Source organism: Thunnus albacares, chromosome 5 (assembly GCF_914725855.1).
Source record: "Thunnus albacares chromosome 5, fThuAlb1.1, whole genome shotgun sequence".
Classification (NCBI taxonomy): domain Eukaryota; kingdom Metazoa; phylum Chordata; class Actinopteri; order Scombriformes; family Scombridae; genus Thunnus; species Thunnus albacares.
Window position 1 is genome coordinate 26,411,338 of NC_058110.1, and position 27,705 is coordinate 26,439,042.

The window sequence follows — 27,705 nt, forward strand, 5'->3', positions numbered from 1 at the left end:
GCAGATAATTATCACCAAACTCAACAGTTTAGCTCATCTCTGTGGAGAGTTAGTGTTTTTCAGCTTATTGTTTTAGTTGGACTGTTTTGGTTCACTCTCACTGATCTCAGCAGCTTCATTTCCAGACACAGTAGTCAGCTATTTTCAGCCAAAAAGCTTTAAAACACCACAGCAGACAGACTAAATTAGCAACTAGCTGGTGAACATAGTAGCGTATTTATCAACTAAAGAGCCAGATATTTCTCTGATGAAGATCAAAACAAAGCTAAAAGGAGAGTGAATTTGGATTTAGATTCACCAGGTGGCCAGAAATACGACACAAAATGCTAATGGAAATGCTAATTTTGTTCCTTTTTCTGCTGGAATAAATAAGCACCTGCTTGCTAACGAGTTTATTATATCAACTTCAAGGTACAGTGTGTAGAATTTAGTGGCATCTAGCAGAACGGACTTGACAGAAGTGGAATATCATATTCATAAGTATGTTTTAATTACTTTATAATTGTCTGAAAATGAGAATCATTGTGTTTTCGTCACCTTAGAATGAACCCTTTATATCTACATAGGGAGCAGGTCCTCTTCCACGAAGCTTGCCCTGTTGCACCACTATGTTTCTACAGTAGCCCAGAACAGACAAACCAAACTCTGGCTCTAGTGAGGACCTTTTGGGTTTTTTTCACATTTTTCGCATTTTTTTCATTTTTCACAAGTTTTTTGTGACCACCGTAGGTTCTCCTACACGCTTGGAAGGGGAGGGTGAGGGGTATTAAGTTGGTTGCAATCTGCAACCTCACTGCTAGATGCCACTAAATCCTACACACTGCACCTTTAAAAGGTAATGATACGTCAGTGTTGTGTTTACAGCTTCTTTCCCCTGCCCCAAGTGTGCAAAAATCTGTAAATGCAGGTTTAAACATGCTTTTTTTATTTCTTAAAAGCTTTAGAAACATTATTATATTTATTGTAAAACCTCATGCATCTTTCTAATACATTTCCTTTGTTTTTTTATGTCTCTCCTCAACAATGAACTTGACACCTCTACTGCAATGCCATCAACTAAATTCAACAACCTGTGCTTGATTCACCTTTCATTGTCAGAATGACAACCAGCTGGACCCAGATGAGCTGGATCTGGAGCCATTGGACAACGCTGTCCATCTCCCCAGCGGCCACAGAATGAGGAGCAGTGCCTCTGTACTGGGTGCTGGACCAGGCGGTGTTGCTGGTGGAGGTGTACTAGGTGGTCATGGTCAATCAATTAACAGGGATTCACCTGATTTGCTCCAGACGGTGCTGAGCAACAGCCAGGAGCTGGACAGCGGGGTGGGACGGACAGATGAAAGCACACGCTATGAGGAATCTTCAGAACATGATCTTCTGGGAGACGACCACACTAGTGCCTCCAATACGAATGCCACCAATACACCCGGCAGCATGCGCAAGTTTTTTTCCAGCCGAGGGGAAACTCCGCCATTGCTTCACTCTCAAGACCTCCAGTTCAGTACTGACTCCCTCTTAGGTCTAGACTGTGTTAATGGAGGAGGGCTGGAACAGATGGAGCGATTGGAGAGGGCCTACATGGCAGATCCTGTAAGGATGATGATGCCTGGGCTGACTGAGGAGGAGTGTGAGAGGTACAAAGAGCTCTTGGAAATCAAGTGTTACTATGAGAAGAACAGTAACGCTTTGCTGCTACTGGGAGAGCAGGGGCAGGCACAGGAAGAAGGAGGTGTCTCACTTGATGTGAATAGGAATGAGAGTCTGACGCAGCATGAGATGGCCCTTCTGGAAGAGGAGCTGCGTCATTTGGAATTCAAGTGTCGCAACATCCTGAGGGCGCAGAAGATGCAACAGCTGAGGGAGCGTTGTCTGAAGGCTTGGCCTCTCGAGGACAAGAACGGAGCAAGTGCAGGCGCTGGCGTAGGAGCTGGACGCTTGGATGTTAGTGGTACTTTAGTCAGTGAGGAGTCATGTCACCATGCTCTGTCAGATATCAATGAGCTCCCAGAGAGGGAGCGCTCAGATAAGGACAGTACCAGTGCCTACAACACTGGAGGGGAAAGTTGCAGGAGCACCCCTCTGGTTAATGAACAGTACCCTTCACACTCCACGCAGAGTCTGGAAAGAGGAGAATCTCTTCTCTCAGTGGGTATGCAGCTTCAAACCTCCACTAGGCAAAGAGAGAGAGGAACCAGGGCTGAAAGAGGGGACGGAGTACAAGCAAACCTCAACAAATCCTACTCTCCCCACAGTCACAGGAAAGCAGCCGAGGGTAAGACATCCAGCCCGGGAGCTAAGGTTAGATCCCTGTCCCGGGATGGAGGAACCAGGAGGGGCTCAGATGGAGGAGTGAGACGTAACCCCAAAGCCAATGGAACAGCTGAGAGGGCTGGTGGACGCAGTGCAGAGAACAGCCCTTACCTGTCCCGTCGTCATCCTGAAACAAAGCTGCCTCAACGCTACCTGAGCTGCATGCAGTTGAGGTCTCCCTCCACGTCTGAGCGGCTCGCTGGACTCAGAGAAGGCAGCATGGAGACTGAGGGTGACGCCAGCCCAATGAGTCTGGGTAGCACGTGTAAAGATGTTGCCCAGGTCCCAAGTGCACCCATATCCTTGTCCCCTCCACTGCTGCCTGCTTCCCCTCGTATGGAGTGGAAAGTGAAGATCCGTAGCGATGGCTCACGCTACGTGGCTAAACGGCCTGTGAGGGATCGCCTCCTGAAGGCCCGTGCCATGAAGATCAGAGAGGAGCGCAGTGGCATGACAACAGATGACGATGCGGTGAGTGAAATGAAGATGGGCCGTTACTGGAGCAAAGAGGAGCGCAAGCAGCAGCTGCTAAAGGCCCGAGAACAGCGGCGGCGCAGGGAGTTCATGATGCAGAGCCGCCTCGGTTGTCTGAGAGAGCGTGAGAAGGAGCAGGGCAGCGGTGGTGGAGGACAGCAGGGGTCTACAAACCAGCAGGAGCCAACCACCATCCTGGAGCTGTGCCACCGCAGGAGCATGAAGAAGCGCAGTCGCAGAATTCTGGACAACTGGATCACTATACAGGAACTACTGGCCCATGGGTCCAGGTCTGCTGATGGGAAGAAAGTCTATAACCCCCTGCTGTCTGTCACCACAGTCTGAGACGGGCAGGGGGAGCGATAAAAAAAGTGCCAAAGTGTTTTGATAGGGCCTGTCAGATGAACACAAGCTGCTTCAGTACACCTTGGCACAAATATTTGTCTGCAGGGATGCAGCGACATCATGAAACACAAAGTGGTTAAGTTGGTGGTAATATAAAGTAGCATACCCAAGGCACCAGCTTAAAATGTTATGGAGGGAGAAAAGCTTCCTATCTTCCCAAACAGAAAAGAAACACACATTTCCAATATTGTGGATTTGAACCTGCATTTAAGAAATGCATTCCATAATCACAAATGCAGATTTACAAAAATCGCAAATTTCAGAAATGTACTACAGTATATTTTAAAAATACTGTATTCCTCTTCCATTTTATCTGGCTGGACCTAAACCAGTCAGGAAAAATGCTTTTCCAGCCATTGTCATTATGCTTTACCTCTCACAGAATGTGAATAATTTTACACAGAAACATGTACCAGCTTGTCACTGTCAATGCACAAGAAGTAGACCACAGATTTTTGAAGATATTCAGAGGGAGAACAGTCAGACGGCTGAAGCAAGGGAGAGAAATACATCACGACTTGAAATCTGTCCTATTACATGAAGGGGAGATGACACCACCTGCTGTTGAGTCATTAGAAGAAAGGTATACAACTGAAAGGTAGAAAATATCTTGCAGGTCTCTATTGTATTTTAATTTTTGTGAAAGACAGAACAGAGAAAAACAAAAGTGAGGCTAACAACCATGCAGCTGTGAAAACTTTGAGGAAAAGCCACTTCTGTGCCATAAAATTGTGTATTTTGTGGACGTTTGTCCATAAAGGACTTTTTAATTTTCAAAAGAACAGCGTGTGCCAATTAATGTAGATATGACATTTTTTTTTCATTCCTGCAGTGCTCATGTTTCGACACAGGAAATGCAACATCATTGTCAGACCACAGATGCTTTTTGATAATGGAGGAGCTGAGCGGTGCCTTCCTGTCAGGCAGACTTGACTGTAGAGCACAATTTTCAAGGTGATACAAAAAGGCTGGAAAACTTGTAGCTCAGAGAAAAATACTGAAGCACAAAACAGCTGACGGGCTTAATGTTTTTTTAAAGCACATTGTATCATATGAAGCACATAAAATGTTTGATATTTCATTCAAAAAAAAACTACATTTGTCGTGTAAAGGAACACAATGCAATCAAATATTTTCTGCTTCATTTGCCATTTCATAAAATGTCCAAACATTTATTTTAATGTTGACTGTAAACAAGGCTGTTTCATTGCTAATTAGATTATCCTTGGCTAAAAAAAAAAAAATCCATTTATTGGGTTTGCAGCTACTCACATCAAAAGTGGACCGACTATAATTCTTCTATAAGTTTTCTTCCCAAACTTGATTTTTCGCTTTTAGAATTAGCCTCTGGATAATAAAAAGAAGAGAGTCCAGGTCTGACTGCAGTTGGAATGACCAAGATTGGGGCGACTTACTTACAAAACTAAATGAACAAAGGCTGCTTTTTTTTTTTTTTTTTTCCTCATTTGACTTGCATGCGTGTTTGATATTGAGGCCCATTTTTTTCTCCATGTACTTAAAGACTAAAAAGCCTTTGACATACTGTAATTGTGGATGTGTCTTTCTATGAACTTGCTCAAAATCCTAGCATAGCCACATGGTGTACTTGTTTGTTCAATATTGTGATGTCCAGTGTCTGCCATTTTACAGTGAAAGCTTTTCTAAATAAATGCTGTGATCATGAAAACTGTTTTTGGTGCTACGTAACTGCCGCTGTGTGCGTTAAGATTTTAACGATCAAAAATCCGTTATTGGTGACAGGATTATAGCCTTTAAAGATGAGAAATAATGAGTCAACATATCCTAAACAATTCTAAACCTTTATTTTTTCTAACAAGAGTGAAAAGAAACAAAGGCAACATTAAAATGAAAAGTTTATACATAAACTCACGACAACTGTGTGTCTGCAATATCAATAATAATAATAATAATAATAATAATAATAATATAATAATCTGAAACCAGGAAACAAAATAAATTGTGACAAAGTGAGTTACAGTGAAGTTACCTTAATTTGCAAAGAGATAACGAGGGAGAATCATATTGAAAGGAAGAAAACATGGAGTCAAGAGGATGGGAGCTTAAAAAAAAAAAAAAAAAAAAAAAAAAAAAATCACATGAAAAGGGAGGGTAAGAGAAAGACAAAGCCAAGAGGTACAGATATCCATTTTGGGAAAGTAGCACCAAAAACATTAATGCCTGTTTTTAACACTTCCCAAAATTTACTCATTCAAAATTCAAAATGCATGTCCCCCCTCAAAACAGCATCAAACACAAGATTCAATACAACTAAAAAAATACAAGTGTAACCATGGTGCTGTTATCTAAGATCAGCTGTCAAAACCTTCTGCTGTACCTCAGCTTCAGGATCCATGCCCTAACACAACTGTCTAAATAAACCCATAGCTTATCCAACTTCAACGGGGTGGGCTCAAGTGAATTGAAACTGCAACTTGCCAGTGCTCAGACGGGCTTCAGTTGAACTAGCATTTAATACAGTTGGGGTAACATAGCATACTGACTGACCTCAGAGACAACTCTAGACCAAAGACACTGCTATCACGGGGAGTCCAACATCAGTCCAACACAGTCTTAATATGTTCACAGGGAAAAATGTGTCCAGGGGAGGGTGGAGAATAAAGTTTAGGTAAGACGGCGAGGTTTGGGGGGGGAGGGGCGGGGCAAAAAAACCCAAAAAAACATCATGGGGCACGTTATGGCTGAGTTAAAGGTGAGACAGGAGTGTAGAAGAGTCGTTGCTCTGTTAGTGTCTGAATGTATGGATGGGGGGCGATGAGAAGGGAGGTTGGGGGGGATGTCCTGCATCTTTCTATGACTTGACATTGTCTTCTGGCACAGAATGCTCTGTCCCTTCAATTCCTCCAATTAATCAATGTCAACAGAGCTCCAGCGTTGACTATATCACAAAACCTGTCAAAAGACAAAAAAATTAAAACATGTAATTAGTGGGACATCAAACTTGAGTTTAAACAATTTTTCAGAGAATTAAAAGAACTTATAGCAAAAACAAGTGAAGGGGGCTGTTACCTCTGGATGGATCTGGGCAGGTAAGTGAGGGGAGGGGCTGTGGCTGAGGGGACAGGTTTTCTTTGACTCTGAGGCATCCAATGATCTGGCTCCTGCCCCTTCTCCACTGCCACCTCTGTGGCTCTTTCTCTTCCTTTTGGAGTCCTTGCTCCGTCCGCGGCTGGTTCGTCTCTGGTCTTCGAGCTCGATCTGAGAGAAAGAGAGGACGAGAACGTTAGAAAAGAAACAGCTGAGGAGGACAAACGTGACCACGGCAACACATCTACTGTTTCCTCTTCAAACACCTGCTAAGTCACAATCAGACAGACTTTCATTTTTGTACAATTGAATAACAAAAAGTACATTTTGCATGCATATTTGCATGCAGAAATCAGTGCTTCATATCAATCATAATGAAACTACACATAATGGGCTGCTGTATTAGGTAAGTATGCATGTGTGGCACTGCCTTGCGTTTTGATAAAAGTTTTTTAAACATACTAAAATATGAAAGCTCTTGAATGATTGAACTTTTTGTACAATTTAGGTGTTTTGTTGCAGTTTTTTAGCTTTTGGTTGAGTTTATTTTAAGATTGCATACAATTAAAAAAGAGAGATCTGCACACTGTAGTAGTAGCTTCCAGCAAATTTAATTGAGCAATGTTTCAATTTACCAGAGACCTTCGTCAGGCATTGTCAAATCACCATCACAGAGGTATATCACATATTGTTTGTCTTGCTCTGTGATGGTGATTTGACAATGCCTGACGAAGATCTCTGGTAAATTGAAACATTGCTCAATTAAATTTGCTGGGAGCTACTACTACAGTGTGCGGATCTCTTTTTTCTGATTTTTACCTGTGAAAGTTTTTTGGATGTGCGTACTCTCACCGCTTTTTGTCCAAGATTGCATACAATGTCATGTTACATGTGTCGTTTCATATCTCAGGAAAATGTCAGGAAATAAAGTGTCCTCACTTTAACATGTGTGGTGTGTTTTTATACATCCATTAAAAAATAATAACAATTAACAAAAGGTCAAAGGTAAAGTAATTTTGCTGACCTTAATGAGCGTTTGCAGTGTTTCTCTGGATGGATCAGAGGCAGCTTGCAGGACTCTACTGATGATGTGTGTCTGGTCCAAAGACACCTCAAGCAGATCTCCTTCCAGCTGCAGCTCCTCCAGCCGTTCCCTGGTGGCCGGGGAAAGTTCCACGACCTGGCCTTTTAGCAAAGGCAGCAGTGCCAGCAGAGAACCCACACCTGACAAGTGTGCAGAGAGAAAACGTAATCAGGTCTGGTTTCTATCGGACACAGTGAACAACTCCACTTTTGATTTTTACTTTGAAATCAACAAAGTCTTACCTGTAACATTTGACTTCTTGCCAACACCATTTTCACATCCGGCCTGTGGGCGAACAAACATCATATTAAGACAGGCAAGCTGCATACAACACGATACAGAAAATCTAAACTAGTGATGAAATTATTTAATCAAATGAAGATGCATCAAATAATATTTTGATTAAAAGGATGTCGTCAGTTGAACAGCTTACAGTTAGTAGTATATGGTTGGTTTAATATTAAAATTAAGAATCAGAATAAGGCATTAACCTGAGTGCCGTTGCTGTCTTTGTTCTTTTTAGGTGTATTTTCGTCAGTCAGATCAATGACTCCTTCCTCTCCCTCGGAGTCTGATAAAACAATCACTGAACTCCCTTCCATGTCTTCCTCTTTCTTAGCTTCACAACGGAGAGTCTCTTTGAGTTCTTGCAGCCTCTGAAGCGCCTGCTGCAGCTCTGCTGTCTCGAGTGCCTCCTTGGCACGGCCCTGCCAAGTGATGGCCCTCTCTGTGAGACACTGCAGCGCCTCTCCCTCAGGCAGACGCACTGGCAGCCGCTGCAGGGCTACAAGTAATGCCAGGATAGTCTCCAGGCGTGGGCGCCGCGATCGCTGGCATCGCGGACACAAGAATCGTGAGTCCCAGTCCCACCAGCAGAGGGGGTTAACCGGTGGTCCGGAGGAAGGGAGGAGGGAGGGGAAAGGGACACAGCCACCGTGGAACCAGTCCTTACACAGATGGCAGCGGAGTTGAGGGTCACGAGGCTGCCTGGCGCACACGCACACTGACTGAGGAGGGGTGGTGGCATGGGTGTGGTTACTGTTACCGTTCTCTTTTACAGAGTTCTCTGAGTGGCTGGATGTGTCCGTTTCCATGGCGTCGTCCCACCTCCCGTTCTCCTTGTCCTCCTTGCAACTTGCAGTGTTAAGTCCAGATTTACACATGTTCGATTTCTGTAACCTCAGTAGTGCCTCCTTCTCCTGATGCTCCCCTTCTTTGAACGCCATCACCTAGAGACAAATCAGGTTAATGTAAAATCTAATATTCAGGCAAATAAAAAGAAGCACATCCACAGAAACAGAACAAAATCTTGGAGATTATAAAGATAACGATATGCTCGTAAACTCACAATAGCTGCAGGGTCCCTCAGGTCCTGAGCAGAGAGGCCCAGAGTGTTGGTGTCAGAATCATCTAATGGTTCATCCAACGGCTCAGTCTCATCTCGCCTCTCTCGTCTTTTTGCACACGGACACAACACCTGCAGGGAAACACTGGAGTTTAATGCATGTTTTCATGAAGGTCGACTCACCAAGAGCTCAGCTTTTAAAGACGAATACTGTGCTGCCTTTAATTGATTTTGTTTTACCTCTGATTTTATCCCTTCTCCAGGATATTATTGTCTTTTATTCTTTTACTGTCTTCATCAATAGTTATCCTGTTTTTAATATATCTTTTTATTTTAATATTTCTTTTGTAAAGCACTTTGAGCTGCATTTTATGTCATGAAAGGTGTTCTATAAATAAAGTTTATTATTATTACTGACATGAGTAGACAGTTCTCTTGTTGTTCAAAGCTGACACAAATTTATTTTAGTATATTTTTAATATTATTTCCTATCATTACCGACCTCTAGAAGACTGTGCTGACTGCTCTTCTTCAGGAAGGTCTTGCTGGCCTTGTCCCTCCAGGAGTGAGCGCTGGCCACCTGCAGTTCCAGTTGTCGTAGCTCCTCCATGAAGACGGGCAAGTCCCGTCCAATAGCCACCAGGCCCTCCAGGTCATCCAGACATGGGTAATGCTCCCCATTCTACAACAAACAAACAAAATAATGATAGAATAATTATTCAGGATACAACATATTTTTAAAAATACCAGGCATTTTGATTTAATTATGAAACATGCCATTATTGAGGTTAAAGAAATAAAAATGAGGCCAATTTAAAAGAAACCAGAAATGTGTTTTACCTGGATTTCCTCCAGGTCTGTTACCCAGGCCCGTGCACGGTTCAGACAGCCCTGCAGAGCCAGGATGTTGGGCAGCTTGACAGGGATAAGCTGGGCCTCGTTTACTATTGCCTCCAGTGTGGAGAGAGGGTGCTTTTGTCTAGAAGAAAAAAAACATGACAAAGACACTTTGACATCCTCAGAACAGCAAAGACTGGTTGTAAAATGTAAGTCCAGAGAAAAGTTGATGCTTTGACTTGTTTGTCTTACCTTTGTTCTAGGCAGATCTGTGCTTTCTCCTCCCAACGTTCTGCAATTGTGAGCAGTTCCTGAAGCTCTGCCATGGCCGTCTCCACAGACACGCTCTGGGGCACGTTGCAGCCTGCTTCCATCAAGTTCCTCAGCACAGCCAACGTCACCTCCTGCCTCTCACCTCCTTCTGTTCCCAGTGTGCGCCTCACCTCTGTCAGCCAGTGCCCCTGCTCCTGAAGGCCCTGGAGTAAATTACACTCTGGCACCACAACAGGCAGCTTGCCCCCTTGCTCCAACAATGTTTGCAACTGCTCAGTTGGTGGAGAGTCCTTCCTCCAGTCTCTGTCGTTGACCAGTACTTGAGCTCGGCTCTGGAAATCCTCCACTGTCTGCAGTACCGCCTTGAAGATATTTACAGAGTGAAACCGTAAATGCACTATAACAGTCCAGCATAAACCTAATAAAACATTACTGTCTTTTTTGTTTAGTGTGACATATAACTTGCACTTCTCACCTGCACTTCCTCCAACTGGTTCATCACACAGGGCAGGTTCTGCATCGTATCTACCAAGGATTTCAGCTCTGCCAAGGTCATCTTAGCTTCACTAAAAGACAGCGATGTGTAAGTACATGTAACTGATCAGTTGGTGTAAATGTTGTTTGTGTTTCATCTTACCTGGTCTTTGAGTTGCTGAGGAGTTCAGTACTTGTCTTTTGGCAGTGCTCTATGTCTTTAAGAACAGTGTTGAGTTTCCGGAGAAGTTCGTTGTCAGGAAACTTTTTTTCTGCTGCTTCCATCTTAAGCATCTCCAGGTCATCTTTTCCTAAAATTCAATAACCATTTGACCTTAGCACATTCTTTTAAATCAATGTCTGAAATTTCAAGCGTTTATGGGATTAATTTGTGTTGATTACCCACCTATCTTGTTTCCCTCTTCTTGCTCAAGTGCTTCTTTTACTCTGTTGGCCCAGGAATCGAAGGACTCGGACCGAACCTTTAATCGGTGTAACATGGCTAACAACTCATCCAGGGTATATCTGTACCTGCAGGGTGAAGAGATAACAGAAAAGATTAATGCAGCCAGTGGAGATCAAAATAACATTGTGAACACTTGTATTATATATTATGGCTCACTGCAAAGCATACGCACACTCACAGCTATACAAGAGATTAATACCTGAGGTAGAGTTTTTCAGTGGGGCAGTTGCACAGGTCCTGAGTGTGATAGAGACACACCAGACGCTCCGGACAGTTTGAGCAGGCCAGAGCGGAAAGGAAGCATGTGGTCTTGCATTTGTCACACTGTCTCTCATCGTCGGGCAACAGCTCAAAAGCCTCACGCTCAGCTTCAGTGATGCCCTGCAGGTACAACACACAGATTGTATGAGACGATTCTTTCCCAGAGTCACATTCTCACAAAAACACCCCAATGTCACACATACAGAACCATTGAACTACACACAAAATAAATAAATGAACAGAGAGAGAAAAAAATAAACAATATATAAGATCTTCTGCTGTGTCTCACCCTTTCCATCAGACCCTTCCGTAGCTTCCTCTCCTCCTGAACAATGATGAACATTTCCCGGTGTGTAGCTGCAGCCAGGTTTAAGTCTAGTTTCTCTGGGCTAGCAGCCATTTTACAAGTAAGCTCCTCATGTGAGAATACACAATACCTCCTTAGACGTCGGTAGTGCTCAATACAGGAACGACCAGCAGGAAGCTAAAAAAGAAGAGAGAAGAGTGATCATGATCATGCGGTCTCAAGGGCTGCATGAATAGACAATTTAGAGACAGACTATGTTAAAGGACGTACCCAGTCTGCAGTGCAGAAGTTGACAGCTTCAGCAAAGTTATATCCCTGATTGAAGCCACTGTGGTAGGCTCTGGGGAAGGTGATGACGAACTCACCAGCACATTGGTTGGTACGTACAACCTGCCGATCAGAAACGCAGAGGTCGATCAAAGAAAAGATTTGAACAGATGTCATTTCTGCCGTGTGCATGTATGTTTATGTGAGACTAACCGGTACACCGTGAGACATGAGGATATTGGGGTTCATGATGGTGACCAGCTGGTGCAGGAGGTCAGGCTGGAACTCAAACAGCTCTGGCGTCAGCTTCTTCATCACCTCCTCAAGTCGCTCAGCTGCCACAGAGGGAACCCCATACCAAGTCTTGGGTTCACCCCTGAAGACGATAGATAAGTGCAAAGTGAACAACAGGGAGGGAACGCTTTGACATGACATTATTATTGCCTCTACATTAAAAGCTACAATCATTTTAGCCTATAACATGTAACGCTAAACTCATAACAATACAGAAAAAGTATTCTGTACCAGTGCAGGTAGTTGATGGAGTAGCTCCAGTGATCTTCAATGTGCCAGCAGAAAGCTGAGAAGACCATGCCTACATACAGCCAGGGCACCTTCATCCCAGAGATGTCTCCATTAATATGGCACAGGAGTGACTGCTCCAGCACGGGCATCACATTCAAGTTCCAGCCGGAGCGGGCGTATTCCTAGCAGACAAAGAAAACAGTGTGCACAAAAAAATAAGCACTGGACTGTGATTATGAACGGGGTTGGAAGGAATTTATTATGTACTGGTAGCTTTTTATTTTTACTTTCTTAAGTTAATTATGAAATTAAGAATTCTACTTTCAGTTAAAAGCATATTTTGGATGATTTATTTTACCCAACTACAGTCTGAATAACAGTTATGCTGCTGTAATGTGAGTTCATTTAAAACTTGTATTCTGGGACGGGGATTTTGTTTAGATTTTATTGATTCTGATTCCAATTCTGCTCATCAATCTGTATCCTCTTTGATTCCTGATTACAATTCTTGACATATTAGCAAGAAAAACAAGTATGTTGAAGTAAAAATTATGTTGAAAGCTAAATCCAGATTTATTTGATGATTTAGGTTGCAATAAACAATTAACAGAAATTAGACTTAAGGTTATTTTTCCATGTTAACCAAACCATATCTCAGCTATGTGCCTGCTAATCTCTGTAAACAACCGGACGACATTACTACAAACTAACTGGTCTCTCATTTGCTCTTCTTGTTGGTTTAATCACAACTGTGTAGTTAACTGTCTGTTAATGCCAGCACATTGTTTTCAAGAGCATTGCTGAACTGAGAGGGGATTAGTAGGTAGAGCATTATGTTGTATTTAAAATGCACTCGTAGTGGATTTCAACACATGTAATCTACAGCAGGATGCTGTCCTCACTCTAACCAGGACAGTAATTCAAGCAAATATTTCACAAGAATTCATGATGTAACAAAAGAGAGCAACAATGTACGTACGTCCTCTTCCTTTGTGAGGTTCCTCTTGCCATTGTTCATCGGGAAGCCACTGCCAAACTCTTTGGAGTGTATGTCCGCTCCATATTCAACGGTCACGTCCTCCTCGATACTACTGACTAACCTCCAGAACTCTCTCTCCACGAGCTCAGTAGGAACCATCTACAGAGACAACCACACACAGGCTGGAGATTAGTCTCTCTCACATTATCACCAGTCAGGGCAGAGCTGTGCTTCATAATGAATACATTATGTCTTGTGTGGGTGCACTTACATGGACTGGCATGTTGAAGTAATCTGCTTTGAAGGCATCAGCCATTTCCCCAAAACTCTGCAGAGTGTACTCTCGTGTAGCTTGTTCAAAGCCAAATGCTTCTGAAGGCTTCTTGCACTCCTTAAAGTGAGAAAAATCAAAACAAAGGGTGAGTCTTGTCGGTTCGGAGAATCCTAACAAAACATGCTTTGAGTATAACGGACACAAACAAGCGCCTTTAAACATTTTTACTTACTTCTGCCACACACTTAGGGCATCGCCAGTTGCCTTTGGGAGGATCAGTGAGTGGGGGGAGTAGACAGTAGGTGTGGTAGTTGTCATCGCAGCCATCACACAGCAAGAGCTTCTCGTCGTCATCTCCCCGCCCACACATACGACACACAAAGGAATCCACCTTTGACAAAGTGAGAAGTAGATTGATTCGTTGATTCTAATGAGTCAAGATGACTGTGTTAGTCTGCTAAGTTTGGGTTTTACTATTTTTTTTGCAATTTGGTTGCATAAACCTGGCTCACATTTAACTGGAACAAACAACAACAACAACAAAGCCCTGTGACGCACCGCCGATGGTAACCTTCTCCAGAAGGACCAGAATTTGAAGACAAAAGAAATCACTGTTCTGTTCTGCACAAATGCACTGCAGTGACATTAGAGTGATAAGTAATGTGTGATAAGTACAATGCCTTTTATAGCCCCTTAGAATCATCCTTTGGTGAACTTACACACTGCGGGTTGTTGAGGTTGCGTCTAAGCCTCATGGTCATTTTGGTGCAAGGTCCATCTGCATCATCTTCTTGCTCATCTTTCTCTTTCCTATCCTCCTGTGGTTCTTCTTTCTTCATTTCCGTCTTCACTTCTGTCTTGACGGTGACGCTAGAGGGAGGCGGTTGAGGACTAGATGTACTGCCATCGCTCTGCCTCTCTTGAGGCTCCAGTAGCTCTGTTTTGACTGAGGTATCATCAGGAGCAGAAGAAACACTGTCCTTGACGGTAACAGTTTGAGGCAGCTCATCTAAAAAAGGAAGAGCGAGGAGTGTTCAGAGTCAGAGGCGGTCATTTATCACTGACAGTAAAAATTTTTACAGTGCAGGGTTCCAAGTTGGCTGGATGGTTGTATCTACACCAAACACAACCTCGCCAGTGCCCACAAGTTATTTTATTGAGCCAACAAAGACTCCTTTCATGTCAGTAGTAGCAGTCAAATTTCCACTTTACTTTTACTGCTGAAACATCTTTAGAGACATGATAAGCACATTTACATGTCTGAGAAGGCAATTAAATGAGGTTGTGTGTGGTCATGGCAATTACCTTTCTTCCTGATGCCTCTGTCCCTCGCCACTAGTCCAAGTCCCATCATCTTAGGTCCTGCGCCATAGATCTGTAGCTTCTTCAGTTCTGGGTTCTTCTCTATGTCTTCCTCTGTAGGTTCAGGCTGTGGATAAAAGCACGTTCTGGTCATGAATGAACGGACAGACTGCAGCTACTCTCCAAAGCACACAGAGCAAAGCAAGGGTCTTGGCCAAATGCAGAACAGTTAAAACATGAAAGCATAGCAATGCATCACACGGAGGGGTTATGCTGGGTTAGAAAGTAAGGAAAAGTTATCCTATATCACACTGAAAGCCTAAAAGGTGAAGACCCACCACCAGAACACACAATCACCAGCAGTTGCAACCATACAGTTGGGGTAGGGTATCATTTAGATTTAACTGATTATGACTCCAGTTTATATAAAATCCTGGTTGATGTCCTTTGAGTATCATTTTGATAAGAAACGCACATTAAAAAAAAAGTGTTTTTTTTTTTTTTGTTTAAATCTAAAATAAATCAAAATATAAACATCTTGCAAAAGTCGAATGTTTACATTTCTAGGAGTTTTGACTCAAGTTAGATTTGTTAACATTAGCTGATTCTGGGCTCCAGTTCACAATTCTGATCTTGAGATGTTTATTTTTTAATGTCAGACTTGTCTCTGTCTCTTGGGTGTTAAGATCAAAACTTATCTCAGTTCCTGCCAATCCTGTCCAGAGTCGTTGGCTGCTCTCGTTGCAGACCGGAGAGGTTGCCCTCCCGTCAATTCGCCATAGAAACACAAAACTCTAAATTCTTTTCAGTCACCTCTATTGTTCTGCTCTGTCATTCGCAAAGGCAGGTAATGAATATTTTCCATAGTTGTAACAAGGCATTTTCTTTGCCCTGTAATAACTAAGCTTCCTTCCTTTGCAAAAATGTGTCATACATTATGCTTGTAACATTGTCCAAAAGTGATTTGATTCAACTATAATTACATGTTTTTTGTTTGGGAGTTGTTTCCTGTTGCCATCACACTTCAAACTTTTAAATCCAAAGGACTGTACTGCATTATTGAAGTTACATAATTGATAGCTCAGTGGGAAGAATACTGAATGGGCATTGTTTTTTTTAAAGACTTTCTCAGCTTGGATAGGACTCGGTCTTGACTCGAGACTTAAGCTCTGTCACTGTTGAGTTCTTATCCTGTGCTAAAGGATCATCATCATGTTCCTTCTTCTCACTTTCTATTAATGGAGCCATAATCTGAGCTGTTCTCATCCCATCAACCCGTGACTGTGTGAAGAAATCCAGGTGAAAATCTGTTTAAAGTAATCTGCTCCTTTAAAAAAAAAAAAAGTTTCCCCTTTGAAAAATTGTTTAAAAAAACAAAAACCAAAAAATAAAAACAATGAGGGTTATATACTGTATGTGGAAAAAACTCCTCCCTTGCATTAAATTATTTTTTTGCAATAATGACATTTCACTATTATCTTTTGGGAGGTTTAAGAGCATAGTTCCAGTCTGCCATATCATTGCAAATAATTTACACAAAACATGTTAATCTGCAATGTAGACGGAAAACAGTAGGTCTTAACGTCACTTCCAATGATCAGTGTGAGGAAATAAAAAGCACACAAAGTTAGGAAAACAAATCCATGTTCTTAAATACTTAGAACAAGTTTCATTACAGGATAAATCAGACTCCTTTTAAGGAGCTTTTACACTGGCAGTCCTAATCTGGAAGCGGTCTGGCTACAAATTTTGTCATACGAACACTTTTTCCATCCGAGTACGCACCAAGAAACCGGTAGTTTGTGTGCAGACAGAATGCAATCCGTATTGCCACAGCAAGAATGGCATCATGACAACATTATTAGTGGGATTCATAGCACAAAAATGGGAGGGACACAATGACTCATTCATGTATGAGCAGAACATAATCTTCAAGCCGAAGTTGATAACATACAATATTTGTTTCCTAAGAGGGTAATGTGTTTGTCTCTGAAGACTATATACACAGTAGGACTCCCTTCAGTCGTGCAGACATAACTCTGGCTGCCCATACATTTGTTCCATTTTTTCTGCGTTCTTGGCAACCAAACTTTGTTGACCAAAGAACTATGCAAGTGGGCTGCGGATTGAAAGCAGTAGACAATAATGAAAGCAGATCAGCAAGGCTTGAAAGGTTGGACTCAAGCGAACAAACCTAGGGAGACTTAAAGGCCAACAACAATTGCATGCTCAAAAAAAAAACGTAATATTTTTAAGGATTCGGTGCTTTTACTGCGCTCTTGATATACTGTTTTCCAACAGACATGGTACTGTGTAAATAAAACTATGAAATTAAACCTACTAGCTTTGTCTGTGTGAGTGCACTCACAGAGAATACATGCAGTCATACTGCCAGCTGCGGTAGTGAGTAAACAACAAGGCAAAACAGCAAAAGTGCAAAGGCACACAGACAGCCCAGCGATAAAGCATTTCAAGCCAAGTGCAACCACAAAGAAAGAGCATGAGTAAAAGAGAGAAAGCTAGAGACCGCATCAGAAATCAAATTGACATTTGGGGATAAAGTGAAAATTTCCTCAGGAAGTGAACTTTGCTATTGAGGTCATCTGAAACATTTCTCAACAACATTGGCACTGGGATCCAAAACTACATACCAGTTGACCAAAAAAAAAAAATTCTCCTTCTAAAAATCTTTTTCAAATCTCGAATAATACACCGTGAAATACAGCGACATGGCCCCGAAACACCTTTTTCCCAACATGAGACCATATAGTGCTCAGAATCCTGAGTGCAACTGAAGAAAGTCTGCAAAAAACAGCTTAAATGCTAACGGAACAGGGAAATCTTCCACAGATCTGTGTTCACTGTTTGGTCTAGAAATCTAAGATAACTACGTTTTACGCACTTGCACCAACTATTATCATAAAGCCACAGCAGGCTTTTTATGTCAACATGTCTGCAACAGTCATGTGACCTCATTATTGGTGGCCACTCCTACAGTGCGAATCGCTGACAAGGAGTATGATTGCATGTTAATGAAAATGTTTTAGTGGTTAATTTAAATAAGAAAAACAAAAACAAAACATCTAGACAACTTCAGAAGGGGTGAGGTGGTCTAGGAAAAGAGGCAGGAATAGAGCAGGGGCGGAAGATGAGCTCATACGCTCAAGAGGCAGTACCGCAGAGATGAGTTGAGAGCCAGTGGTGAGAGGATGGGGGGCCAGATCCTCTGGACCCTGCAAGGGGAGACAATAACAGCAACAATAAACTAAGACAAGAGGAGAAAAGGAGATGAGAGAGGAAGGGAAGAGACCCTGGAGAGAACAGAGCCAGTAGTTGTAGGGAAAATATCACTGATGTAGAGAGTGTGGATTTAAATTCTTAATTCTTCTACATTCTTATCTAGAAATTACTGATAAAAATCATTCAAGCCTTTTTCAATTTGAAGTAGGATATGTAGTAAAGCTTTGGAGAAGGCTGCTTCATTTCAGGTCAGTTTTGTTTACTCTGCAGTCTGGTAGACCAGTATGTCGCCAGGCCTTTATTGATATATTTCTATATTTTCTGATGCAAGCTATGTTTTTTGTTTTTTTAAAAAAAAGATACATTCACACACCTCGCAAGTTGTCTGCAACAACTGACGGGTAATTAAACTATTGCATCAGCATATGTTCTAAAAAGGGGGGCAGCTTTGGCACCAAACATAAATAGGTTTGGGAATTTTGTGTTTGCTGACTAGTTTGTAATCATGCATGGTACTTGGGAAATGATGTGTTGCTCAAGTATGCTGAAATAGCAACATCATATCCTCACAATTGAGAAGCTGCAACCAGCAATTGTTTGGCATTTTTCCTTAAAAAAAAATGATTAAAATGATTATTCAGTTATGAAAATTGTTGCAGATTAATTTTCTGTTATTTCACTTTTTTTCCTGTTATTTCAATTTTGTTATTCTAGTATCATTATGGCAACCATCTGATGACATTTTGATATGTTGAATTCAAAAATCTGTGTCAAACTTGCTTTTGGTTCCCATCAACTGGGGAATATACCTAAATATGCAAAATTAAAGTTGCATTACAGCATAATAAAAGAGGAAAATTAAAATCCACTGGCAAGCATTACATACTCACACTATTATGACTAGGTCACTAACAACCTAGGAGGGGGGTTTAGGATAGAAAATGAAGCATCATTAGCTTATGTAACAAGCATGAGATGAGAATGTAGGCTGGTCCAGTTGTGCTGTCTATTAAAAACATTAATGTAAAAAAAACAAAAAATGTTTTATAACTATTTGTGGCTTATGAAATGAACATGTGTCTCTATTTGTGAGATGGAAGGAAGTGGAAAAGACAAAGCAGGGAACAAAATAAGACATGGAGCAGAGAGTAGTAACAGCACAGGTTAAGCAGAGCAGCGTGGCGGGATGGCGAGTAAGCAAGCTGGGATGCGCTCTGAGTGCACTGTCACATCTTCCAAACAAACACATTGTAACCGATGCGCAGGGGCGCATGCATCAGCACTGGATCAGCACAGAAGAACAGTTAATAATATGACAGCGGGGTACAAACTAGAAGATTGTCATCCATCAAACACTTCTGTAGGTTGTGGATTTATATTTTTGTTAGCCAGTAATGTTGACAGCTACGTCAACTTTATTTTATTTAGCTGATCAGCAGGTAGTAGATAGTTAATTATTTAACAGTACTAAAACTTAGCAATGTTAATACAACGAGAGACTGGCAGCCTTCTAAGTTAACTGTCCAATCTAGGTCAGCAAATAAGTATTTATTTATTGGACACTGAGGTTCAGACTCAAAGGTTACAATTCCTGGAAATCCTGGAAACTGGAGTGTATGTTAAGATGAAACTGTAATTAGAGAGTTACAGTTAATATCATCAGTGGAAAGGATTTTGACATGTGTCATGAGTCCTGTGGGGAAACTATCACTGAAAAAGCAATTATATGTCAGGACAGCCTGACTGCCTGTTAAATTAATGCCCATGTTGAAATTCACACCTTTAATGCAGTGCAACTGCTTAAACAAAGTCCCCTTTGATAGATCAGCTGCACCTAACACGTGATGTTTGTGATTATCATCTGATAAATGACGACTAGATAAAAAAAAAATATCTTTAACTTTGGTGAAATCACATTTTCTAGGCTTGTTTTAAGGCAGTCAGGCGCACATTGAAATGTGACCTAAAAATCATATTTACGTGACTTAAGTATTCAGACTTACAGTTCAGTACAAGGTTACTAGTCATAGTGGGCAACTATGCAAATTTATAGACTGACGGGTAATGACATGTACTCTCACTCACATCAGGCTGGCAGCGGTTCGCCCTGCGTCCGTAACTGCTCATTTTGGATGGCTGGACAGACTGTCGCAGGGGGATGGAGTGGGGCTTGTACTCTTTATCCACATCCTCACCATCATAGTGCTTTGGCTTGCAATGCTAGAATTGATGTAAAAGAGATAGAGCTTAGATAAAAATAACAGATGTCCTACAAAAATGTAATTCTTTCGCTTTTAAGCTAAAGAGATCAAACAATGAATCATTTAGTGACGTAACTTCCCTTCAAAGATTGACTCACTCTGAATGCTAGTTATTAACAGATCATTACTGGTAACCCAAAAAAAGATAGATGAGAGTGATACCGGCAAGCTGGCACCAGACTGGAACATTTCAAAGGGGTAGACGATCCTCTCATAGTGCGAGCGGAGCAGAGATCCGATGTTCTTGCCTGGAGGATATCCAAGCCGCTGAGCCACACGAGCCCAGCGCCGTTCCTTACAGACCATCTCAAAACCTCCTTCATCGGTTACAACCTGGAACAGAGCATCATTTTTTTGAGACAATTTTAGCAAATCATAGATAAGGAACACATAACAACATCTACTTTAAAAATGTATTTTTTTTAAAGTAGAAAATATTCAAAACTTGTTCACCTTTGAAAGGCTGAAAAGATCAAGGATGCGCCTTTCGATGTGTGGGATTTTCAAAGAGGATGCCTGGATCTCCCAAAACCTGGCGATGCGGTCCAAATAATTAAGCTTCACTCTGGTCTCCGCCTGTAATGGGACGTATGAGGGACCATCATGATCACTGTGGCCAGTTCCATCATCAACGTCAATCATTCACTTCATCTGTCAACAATGTACAACTTTAAGTGGAAAAAAGAGGAACTTACCTCCAACTCATTAAGCCTCTGGATGCGGGGCGTGAAGCGGAAGCTATCCAACTCCACTGAAAACGGTGGTTGCCAATCCTATTTAAGAGCAAAGGCATGCAATTTAACTTGTACATCTATATTGTGACATAGCACTGTGTCAGTTTTCTGTTTCAATGACCTCTATCATTCAGAGAGCTTACTAAAAACATATGAACATAGACATGGGAGATAATGAATGAGATAAGTGATCTTAGTTTGGGCTTAACCCTGGTTTTCAGACTCGAGAACTTGGCTCAGCTTTAACCAGGAAGGATAATCGAGGTCATCTGCTCCAGAGCGAGTGTAATTATCATATTAAAGTCCTTAAAATGGCATCTACTCCTACTCCCCCATTAAAAATTCCAAAATCTATAAATATGCAAATAAATTTCATTTCAGAAGTTTAACTGCTAGACACAAGATGTCTCCTACTTCACTGTTAAGTCCATTCTCAGTGTTTGTGTACTCGAGGCTTCAAGTTTCTACAGCACGCTTGTGTGAGTTGAAAATTGGACCAGATGTCACAAATCATGCTTTTAGACCCACCCCTTACACTCAGATTGTCAATCAGCACAGAGAAACTTTTCACTTTCAGCAGATGAATGCAAGGGGACTTTAAAGGCTCGTCTCCTCACCAATCAATCCTGGAAAAATGAGAATCCGTACAAGATCTGGCTGCAGAAAAATACTGCACTGTCAGCAATATGAATGGCATGTAGTTGTACAACAGCTTTTCTACGCTGGAGGCCTTTCAGCTGCATGTTTTACTTGCACTTCATGCATGTAACTGCAACCTGAAGCGCAGTTTTAGGCGTCATGTCTATTTCATTCAATCTTCCATTTTTACGCATAACTTAAGTTATTGTGTTATGGTCTCTACGCACTACCAAAACACAAGTGACCTACACACAGTTCTACGTCTGAACCCATTTGTGTAGACACTGACAGAAGACTAAAGCTGCTGCTGCTGACATGCTTCCTTCACAACACAGCCTGGTTAGACATTGTGCAACTCTGTTAGTACGTCAATCGAGCCCTAAAGATGATCAGTGATAGGGCTGCTATCTGCACGTTTCAACATTTGCATCAGCTTTACTTAATGTTAAGCTTAGCTTTACTTACGTTAAAATGCTCTCTTCTGTAATGTAACTCTTACAATGTAATGTGCTGCTTATATTTGTATTTGTTATATCTGTTGAGTACAAAATGTAATTTATGTAACAAATGCAACTGAACATAAATATAACTTTTTGGGGGGTGGGGGGTTGTATGTGTAAATAAAATTACTTCTTATAGCTGTTTTGTTTTTATAGTTCTCCTTGTGATGATATTTGATATATACATATGTAACCCTGCTCAATCAGTTTTGCCATTGCAACACAAACACACACAAACATATAAATACAACGGAATTAATCGTTCATCTCCTATTAAACATGCTGCTGTTTTTTGTTTGTGATACACATAACTGGATTAACCCCAGTTGACAGAACCACTTGATAATTAGCTTTGTCGGACTGGTTATACAGGATCACCGGGGTTATGTTTTGTAAAGCCTGCTAACTCAAAAATAGCCAAACAAAGCAAAATAAGAAAAAACAGATGTGTCTGTGAAGATTCTCAGTCATCCATCTCACCAGAACTGATGGAGACTCTTGGATGATCAGTGAAACATTTTCAAGGACTAAAACAGAAATTCTATGTGCCTTTTTATTTAGTACTTCTAGATAAATACTTACCAGCACAACCACCATTGTAAACAAGCTAAAGATTGCAAATACCAAGTTAGTAACACATACAAATTAGTAATTCTTACTTTGCTGTCAGAGTTCATTGTATTGTTAGAATGAAATAAACAGTAATATATTAGTTCCCAGGTAGTATGAAACCACATGGGTAGAATTTCTGGATACAGCAACTTCTGGAGCTGGTGAATTATGAATTGTTTACAATTATCCCGCTAACATTCAGCACGTTATGAATTGGGGTAAGACTGCATTCACAGCAATTCTGGCAATGTGGCACTTCCTGCAGGGTTGTGTGGAAGTGTAGCCGTGTCACTACATGGTCCATTTGTGTAATATCACGCTGTGAACTATAATAATAATAATAATAATAATACTAATACTACTAATAATAATAATTGTGACCAGGCTGCAAGGCCTTTTGTTATGGTGGGTTTTAAACTGGTGCAAAAGGCCAAATTGAGTGAATACACGTGCAACATAACATTACACTCCATCGTGTTTTGGTCATTCATGCTGTCAACTTCTGTTGTGATTTGGTGCTATATAAATAAAACTGGCTTGACCTGCTAGCATTTGCTAGCTGTGCTGATTGTAGCACATATAGAAATACTAAGAAATCCCAACCTGTAGAGCGATACAACGCCAAGCGAGTGCACGACAATTAACGTTTTTGTACTCCCTCATGGCAGGGTTGTACAGCTCTGGAAAGGTCATCACAGCAGCTATCAGTCTCACTTCCATCTTCCTCAGTTGCTCGGTAAACAGTGGAATGCTACCACGCTACATGGTAAACAAGGTTCTTGTTCCTGTGGGTGTTTTGGGTCTGATCTCCAGCTTACATGATTGGCCACCGCAGTATGACATAAGGTTGTGTTCCTGCAAAAGTTGACTCTGGTTCAACTTCTTGCTGGACGACCGCTGCAGTCTAACCCCCCAACCCTTATGTGGTCCCCACTCCCGCAGCGTAAACGCACTACACCCATTCAAATGAACGGGAGGACCGCCAGTTTTCACACATTGCTGGATTTGGTGTGAATGCAGCCTAAGGACAAATGGTACACACAGAACACAGGAAAATGTCATTTCTTCTACATAATCCAAGCAGATATTTACTTGTGGAGGTCGAATTTTGCAGATACCAGACTTCTCTGCAATTGGACGAATCTTGGCGATGTATCCCAGGGGATCCTGAAACTCCTCCCATGACGGCTCAAATACTGGACACTCCGGAGGAGGTACAAACTCTTCCACTTCCATTGCCCTGAAAAGAGGAAGATTGACAATGCAAAACAAGTTAATGAACTCTAGTAGACTTACTACTGGGCATGACAACATCAGAATACAGCAGATCTTGTTTTTCATATGTTAAGAACAATCAAAAACCCTAAAACATTGCATACTTTTTAAAGAATTCATTCCCATTGTGTAGAACTGATGTACATCAATCGAGGCACTGATGTTGCATCACAGGCCAGCACTTTGTTTACAGAAATATAATTCACATAACACACATATCTTGATAAGTGGCAACAAAGGCAATTAGAATTTGTATGTCAGCTTAATTCAGTGATGAGCAAAATGGACCAGTGTGAGAAAATTAAAAGTGCATAATACAGTTACTACAAACAAAAAAACTTTACTTCCTGGCCTAGCACAGCCGTATCATATCTTCACCTATAAATATACAACAATCTATTCCTCTTTTTTTGCTTTCATAACGTGTCATTTACCACTGCACTTTACATAAAAACAAGGGATATGACGAAATCCAGGAAGAGGTAGTTTTTTTTTGTCCTCAAAGTGGTCCTTGTTCAAAACCCCTCCCCCATCATCAGACACAACAAAACAAATGCCATGCTCTAGTGAATCAACACTGCCTAGTGTGGTAAGGGGCAAAGTTGGAAGTGATGCTTTATCAGTTGCAGTACAGAGCAATAATCAAATTATTAAAATACACAAGTGATAGTCAAATGTTTGTATGCACTTGAGCAACAAACCACTGCTTTAGGTAATTTGTATGTGGAGCGTTTTCTATGAAATTTCGTCCTGGGGCTTTTCTATTGAAGTTCATATTTAAAATATAAACAGAACTGGATGCTGGGACTTCAGTAATATGTATACCATCTATCAAATTCCTTATAGGCCTTCAGACAAACAATGGCGTGGAGGCCATGAACCCTGAGGTATAGAAGGCCATGAAGGCATCACTTCTCCCAAGTGGGCTGGGCTAGATCAATTAATAAGCTTTAACGAGACAAAACAACAATAGATACGCAAATAGTTTGCCCACAGACGCAAAAACACTGGTCACATTTAACTGTCGATGTTGTCTTACTTCTCGTTAACATTAATGTTAGCCTACTCAATAGCTGACAACTGTTAGCTACTAGCTCCTAAACTTAGAAGAACAGGCGTAAAAACTAACTGTACCATCCAGCGAGAACCATAACAAGAGAAGTAAAGGAAAAGAAAATGCCTCGAATTGAATAATTTATAGTATTTTGCTAGGTGTCATTCATTTCTCTTCTTCGGGGCAACCGTGAAGACTATTATTTGTGTCTATTGTTCGGCTATCAGTGGCGATAACGCTACTTGCGGCTAACGTTAGCATCGGGGCCTCCTCTTATCCTCAACCACCCACGGTGTTTAAATAACCAGCGTTAGTTAGCTAACTGTTAGATGTTAACGGGCTTTATGAGAAAACTAAACAATACATAGTCAAAGTCGACGCTATCAGTCAGCTAACACAGTAAACGTTGGTCATACAACGTTATGTGCAAGAAGAAATGCATCAAGGAAGGCAGTTATTTGTAGCATCACAAACACTACATTGTGTCGTTGCATTCCCGTGACTGACCCGCAGACACCTCGATGTCCCGGGGTAAGATAGTTGCTGGTGGCCGCTCTCCTTCCTCTGTTGTTGTGATGACTGCTGGTTAGCTAACGTTGGCCAGCTGTGCTCGGTCCAGTTGGCTAGCTACCGCTGCTAGCAAAGTTGACCCGTTGTGGGCCTCAGTTCTCCATATAATCCGCTCAGCCAAAAAAGTACAGGTTCAAAACATGGATTTCGTCGATTGTGACGTTCGTTTAATAGAAAACGAGAGTCTCAAACTTTATCAGTTATGTCGTTATCAATCATTTTCTCGACCAACATCATCACTCTCATCAAGCCATCCTATCTTTCTTAACGAGACGCCATCTTAGTTTTTTCTCACGACCGAAGCACAACCCCAAATCTTCGCTGCACGTCCCTCACGTTCACTCCCTGAAAGTAGTGCCCACGTACGCCCCCATACCTTTTAAATGTTTTTTCAAGAATCCATCATAGCCGTGTTAGTTTTTAAATGAGGAATAAGAGTCCTATTGGTAATTCTTGTAAAAATGAATAAAAGTTTTCTAAGACGTTTAAAATTTATGTAAGATCCATAAGGGGGGGGGGGGGTGGGGGGGGGGGGGGGGCAGATTTCCAATAGACTGTGAAAATCAAAATAACAGTAATATTAATGTTAGTAATTACTGGACCCAGTGGTGGAATGCTTAGAGCCTTACTCCACCACAAGTAAAAGCATTTAATGTTTTTTTTATTTAATTATGTATGCTATAAAAAGAAAATCATACTCACATGGGTGGATCTCATTATGTGTCATTAGTAATGAGCAAGCAGAACTTGGCTGTGGCAACTGGTTGAGTTGTAGTGAATTTTACCTTAATTATATGCTGCTTGGTGGTTCTATAACGTTTCATAATCTCTAAATTGCAAATAATTTCAGAGGCCAGTAGCTGGCAAAGTGAAGAGCACAATTTTAATAAAAATAAAATGGAAATTCAACTAGGAAAATGGAAATTACACTAAATTGTTTCTTTTAAAGCCAGGTTCAAGGGTAATAAAAAGGTTATACATTTATAGTTTTTGATGTCACTCCAACTTTCATAATAAGATAGTGTGATAGTGTAGCCCACTTGTTAAAAGTAATTTGAAATTACTTCAAAGCATATGTTCACAATTTTTCAATTCTGTCTTAAAACAACAGTCAGGTGTCCATATGAACAGTGAAAGAGGTTTTCCTCGCTGTAATCATTCCTGCTGTTCATAATGGCTATTAAAAGATCCCCTTCAAATGAACCTTAATGTAAGTGATGGGGGACAAAATCCAGTGTGTCCACACAGTCATTTTGTGCACAAATGCATTTGAACGTTTATCCGAAGCTTATGTTCGGCTTCAGCAATCTGAGTTAGTCAAATCAAGTGGATATCTGCCACATTTAGTCTTTTTAGCATCAAATTCCCTCTTTGTGTTTCCTCAGACAGTGTTTCCCTGTTGAGCTGCGGTGGAAGTATAGTAACAAAAAAAGGGACTTTGGCACAAAAAAAGACTGTAACGTTGAAAGATCTACTTGATTTGACTATTTTGGATGGTTAAAGCTTCATATTAGCTTCAGATAATTTTTTAAAATACATTTTTGCACAGGAGGCTTGTGGATTTTGGCCCCCATCACTTATATTGTAAATGCATTACAGTATGAACAGGAGGAATGATTGTGGACAGAAAAACTTATTTCAATGTTCATTTGGGCTCCTGACTGTTGTTTTAAGACAGACTTGAAAAATGGTGAACCTGTCCTTTAATGCCACAGTGACCCCCTCTTGCCCTCCTCAAAGAGTCGATATGCTAAGCTTACATCTCCCGACATATCTTTAATGTATTATGTTCCTCTTCTGATATCTGGTAAGGTCAACTAATGCTATAAACATCCCAATATTTTGAGCATTTTAATGGTGGAAGCAGACTTCAATGTTACATAAAAACTACACACACAGGCCACTTCACTGCAAGGACACTTTAATTTATCAGAAGCAATAAATATTCACATCTCAATTCTCTATTCTTTCAGTACACATAATACATACACAAAGAAAAGGGGAAATGATTTGTTTAAAATAATATCAATAAGTGCACTGACATATAAACTTTTTTTTAGGCTTTAATTTATATCACGGTAACTCATTCTCTCACCTTCAGTCTAAAATAATACGAAAAGAAAAAGAAGTCAATATTCCTTTTGGCCAACATTTCCTTATCCTTGTCCCTC

The 27,705-nt window shown here is 41.1% G+C and overlaps 2 protein-coding genes across 4 annotated transcripts in view; one reads left to right on the forward strand and one right to left on the reverse strand.

The window, feature by feature from the left end:
• Positions 1 to 5,270, forward strand: part of LOC122981941 (PDZ domain-containing protein 4-like) — a 20,646-nt gene extending 15,376 nt beyond the window's left edge. For both annotated transcript variants that reach the window (XM_044350819.1, XM_044350821.1), the window contains one exon: positions 1,099 to 5,270. In XM_044350819.1, the coding sequence (XP_044206754.1) occupies positions 1,099 to 3,129 (2,031 nt within the window). In that variant the 3' untranslated portion in view covers positions 3,130 to 5,270. The remainder of the gene's footprint in view (positions 1 to 1,098) is intronic.
• Positions 4,991 to 25,841, reverse strand: kdm5c (lysine (K)-specific demethylase 5C). 2 transcript variants are annotated; one of them, XM_044350817.1, is made up of 29 exons: positions 25,472 to 25,841; positions 23,728 to 23,875; positions 20,846 to 20,923; positions 20,604 to 20,726; positions 20,313 to 20,483; positions 19,975 to 20,109; positions 17,826 to 17,882; positions 14,653 to 14,776; positions 14,067 to 14,356; positions 13,580 to 13,738; positions 13,345 to 13,464; positions 13,074 to 13,232; positions 12,095 to 12,276; positions 11,783 to 11,945; positions 11,573 to 11,692; positions 11,285 to 11,479; positions 10,934 to 11,115; positions 10,675 to 10,799; positions 10,432 to 10,579; positions 10,270 to 10,360; positions 9,774 to 10,156; positions 9,525 to 9,663; positions 9,187 to 9,366; positions 8,688 to 8,816; positions 7,831 to 8,568; positions 7,582 to 7,624; positions 7,280 to 7,479; positions 6,238 to 6,426; positions 4,991 to 6,120 (listed from the first exon to the last, which is right to left on the reverse strand). In XM_044350817.1, exons 2-29 carry the CDS (start codon positions 23,869 to 23,871, stop codon positions 6,112 to 6,114), a joined length of 4,776 nt encoding a protein of 1,591 aa, XP_044206752.1. In that variant the 5' UTR covers positions 23,872 to 23,875; positions 25,472 to 25,841; the 3' UTR covers positions 4,991 to 6,111. The 2 variants fall into 2 exon arrangements, with proteins under 2 accessions (XP_044206752.1, XP_044206753.1); XM_044350818.1 differs by lacking the exon at positions 17,826 to 17,882.
• Between the last annotated feature and the right edge of the window lie 1,864 nt (positions 25,842 to 27,705).

Bases quoted from the DNA above. Each gene is read 5' to 3' on its own strand.
- kdm5c (XM_044350817.1), bottom strand. From the start codon at position 23,871: ATGGAAGTGGAAGAGTTTGTACCTCCTCCGGAGTGTCCAGTATTTGAG. The intron at 11,946-12,094 runs GTACAGAATACT...TATCGTCTTCAG, and splicing joins TCCATCAACTACCTGCACTG to GGGTGAACCCAAGACTTGGT. The intron at 10,157-10,269 runs GTGAGAAGTGCA...AATATCTTCAAG, and splicing joins ACCAGTTGGAGGAAGTGCAG to GCGGTACTGCAGACAGTGGA.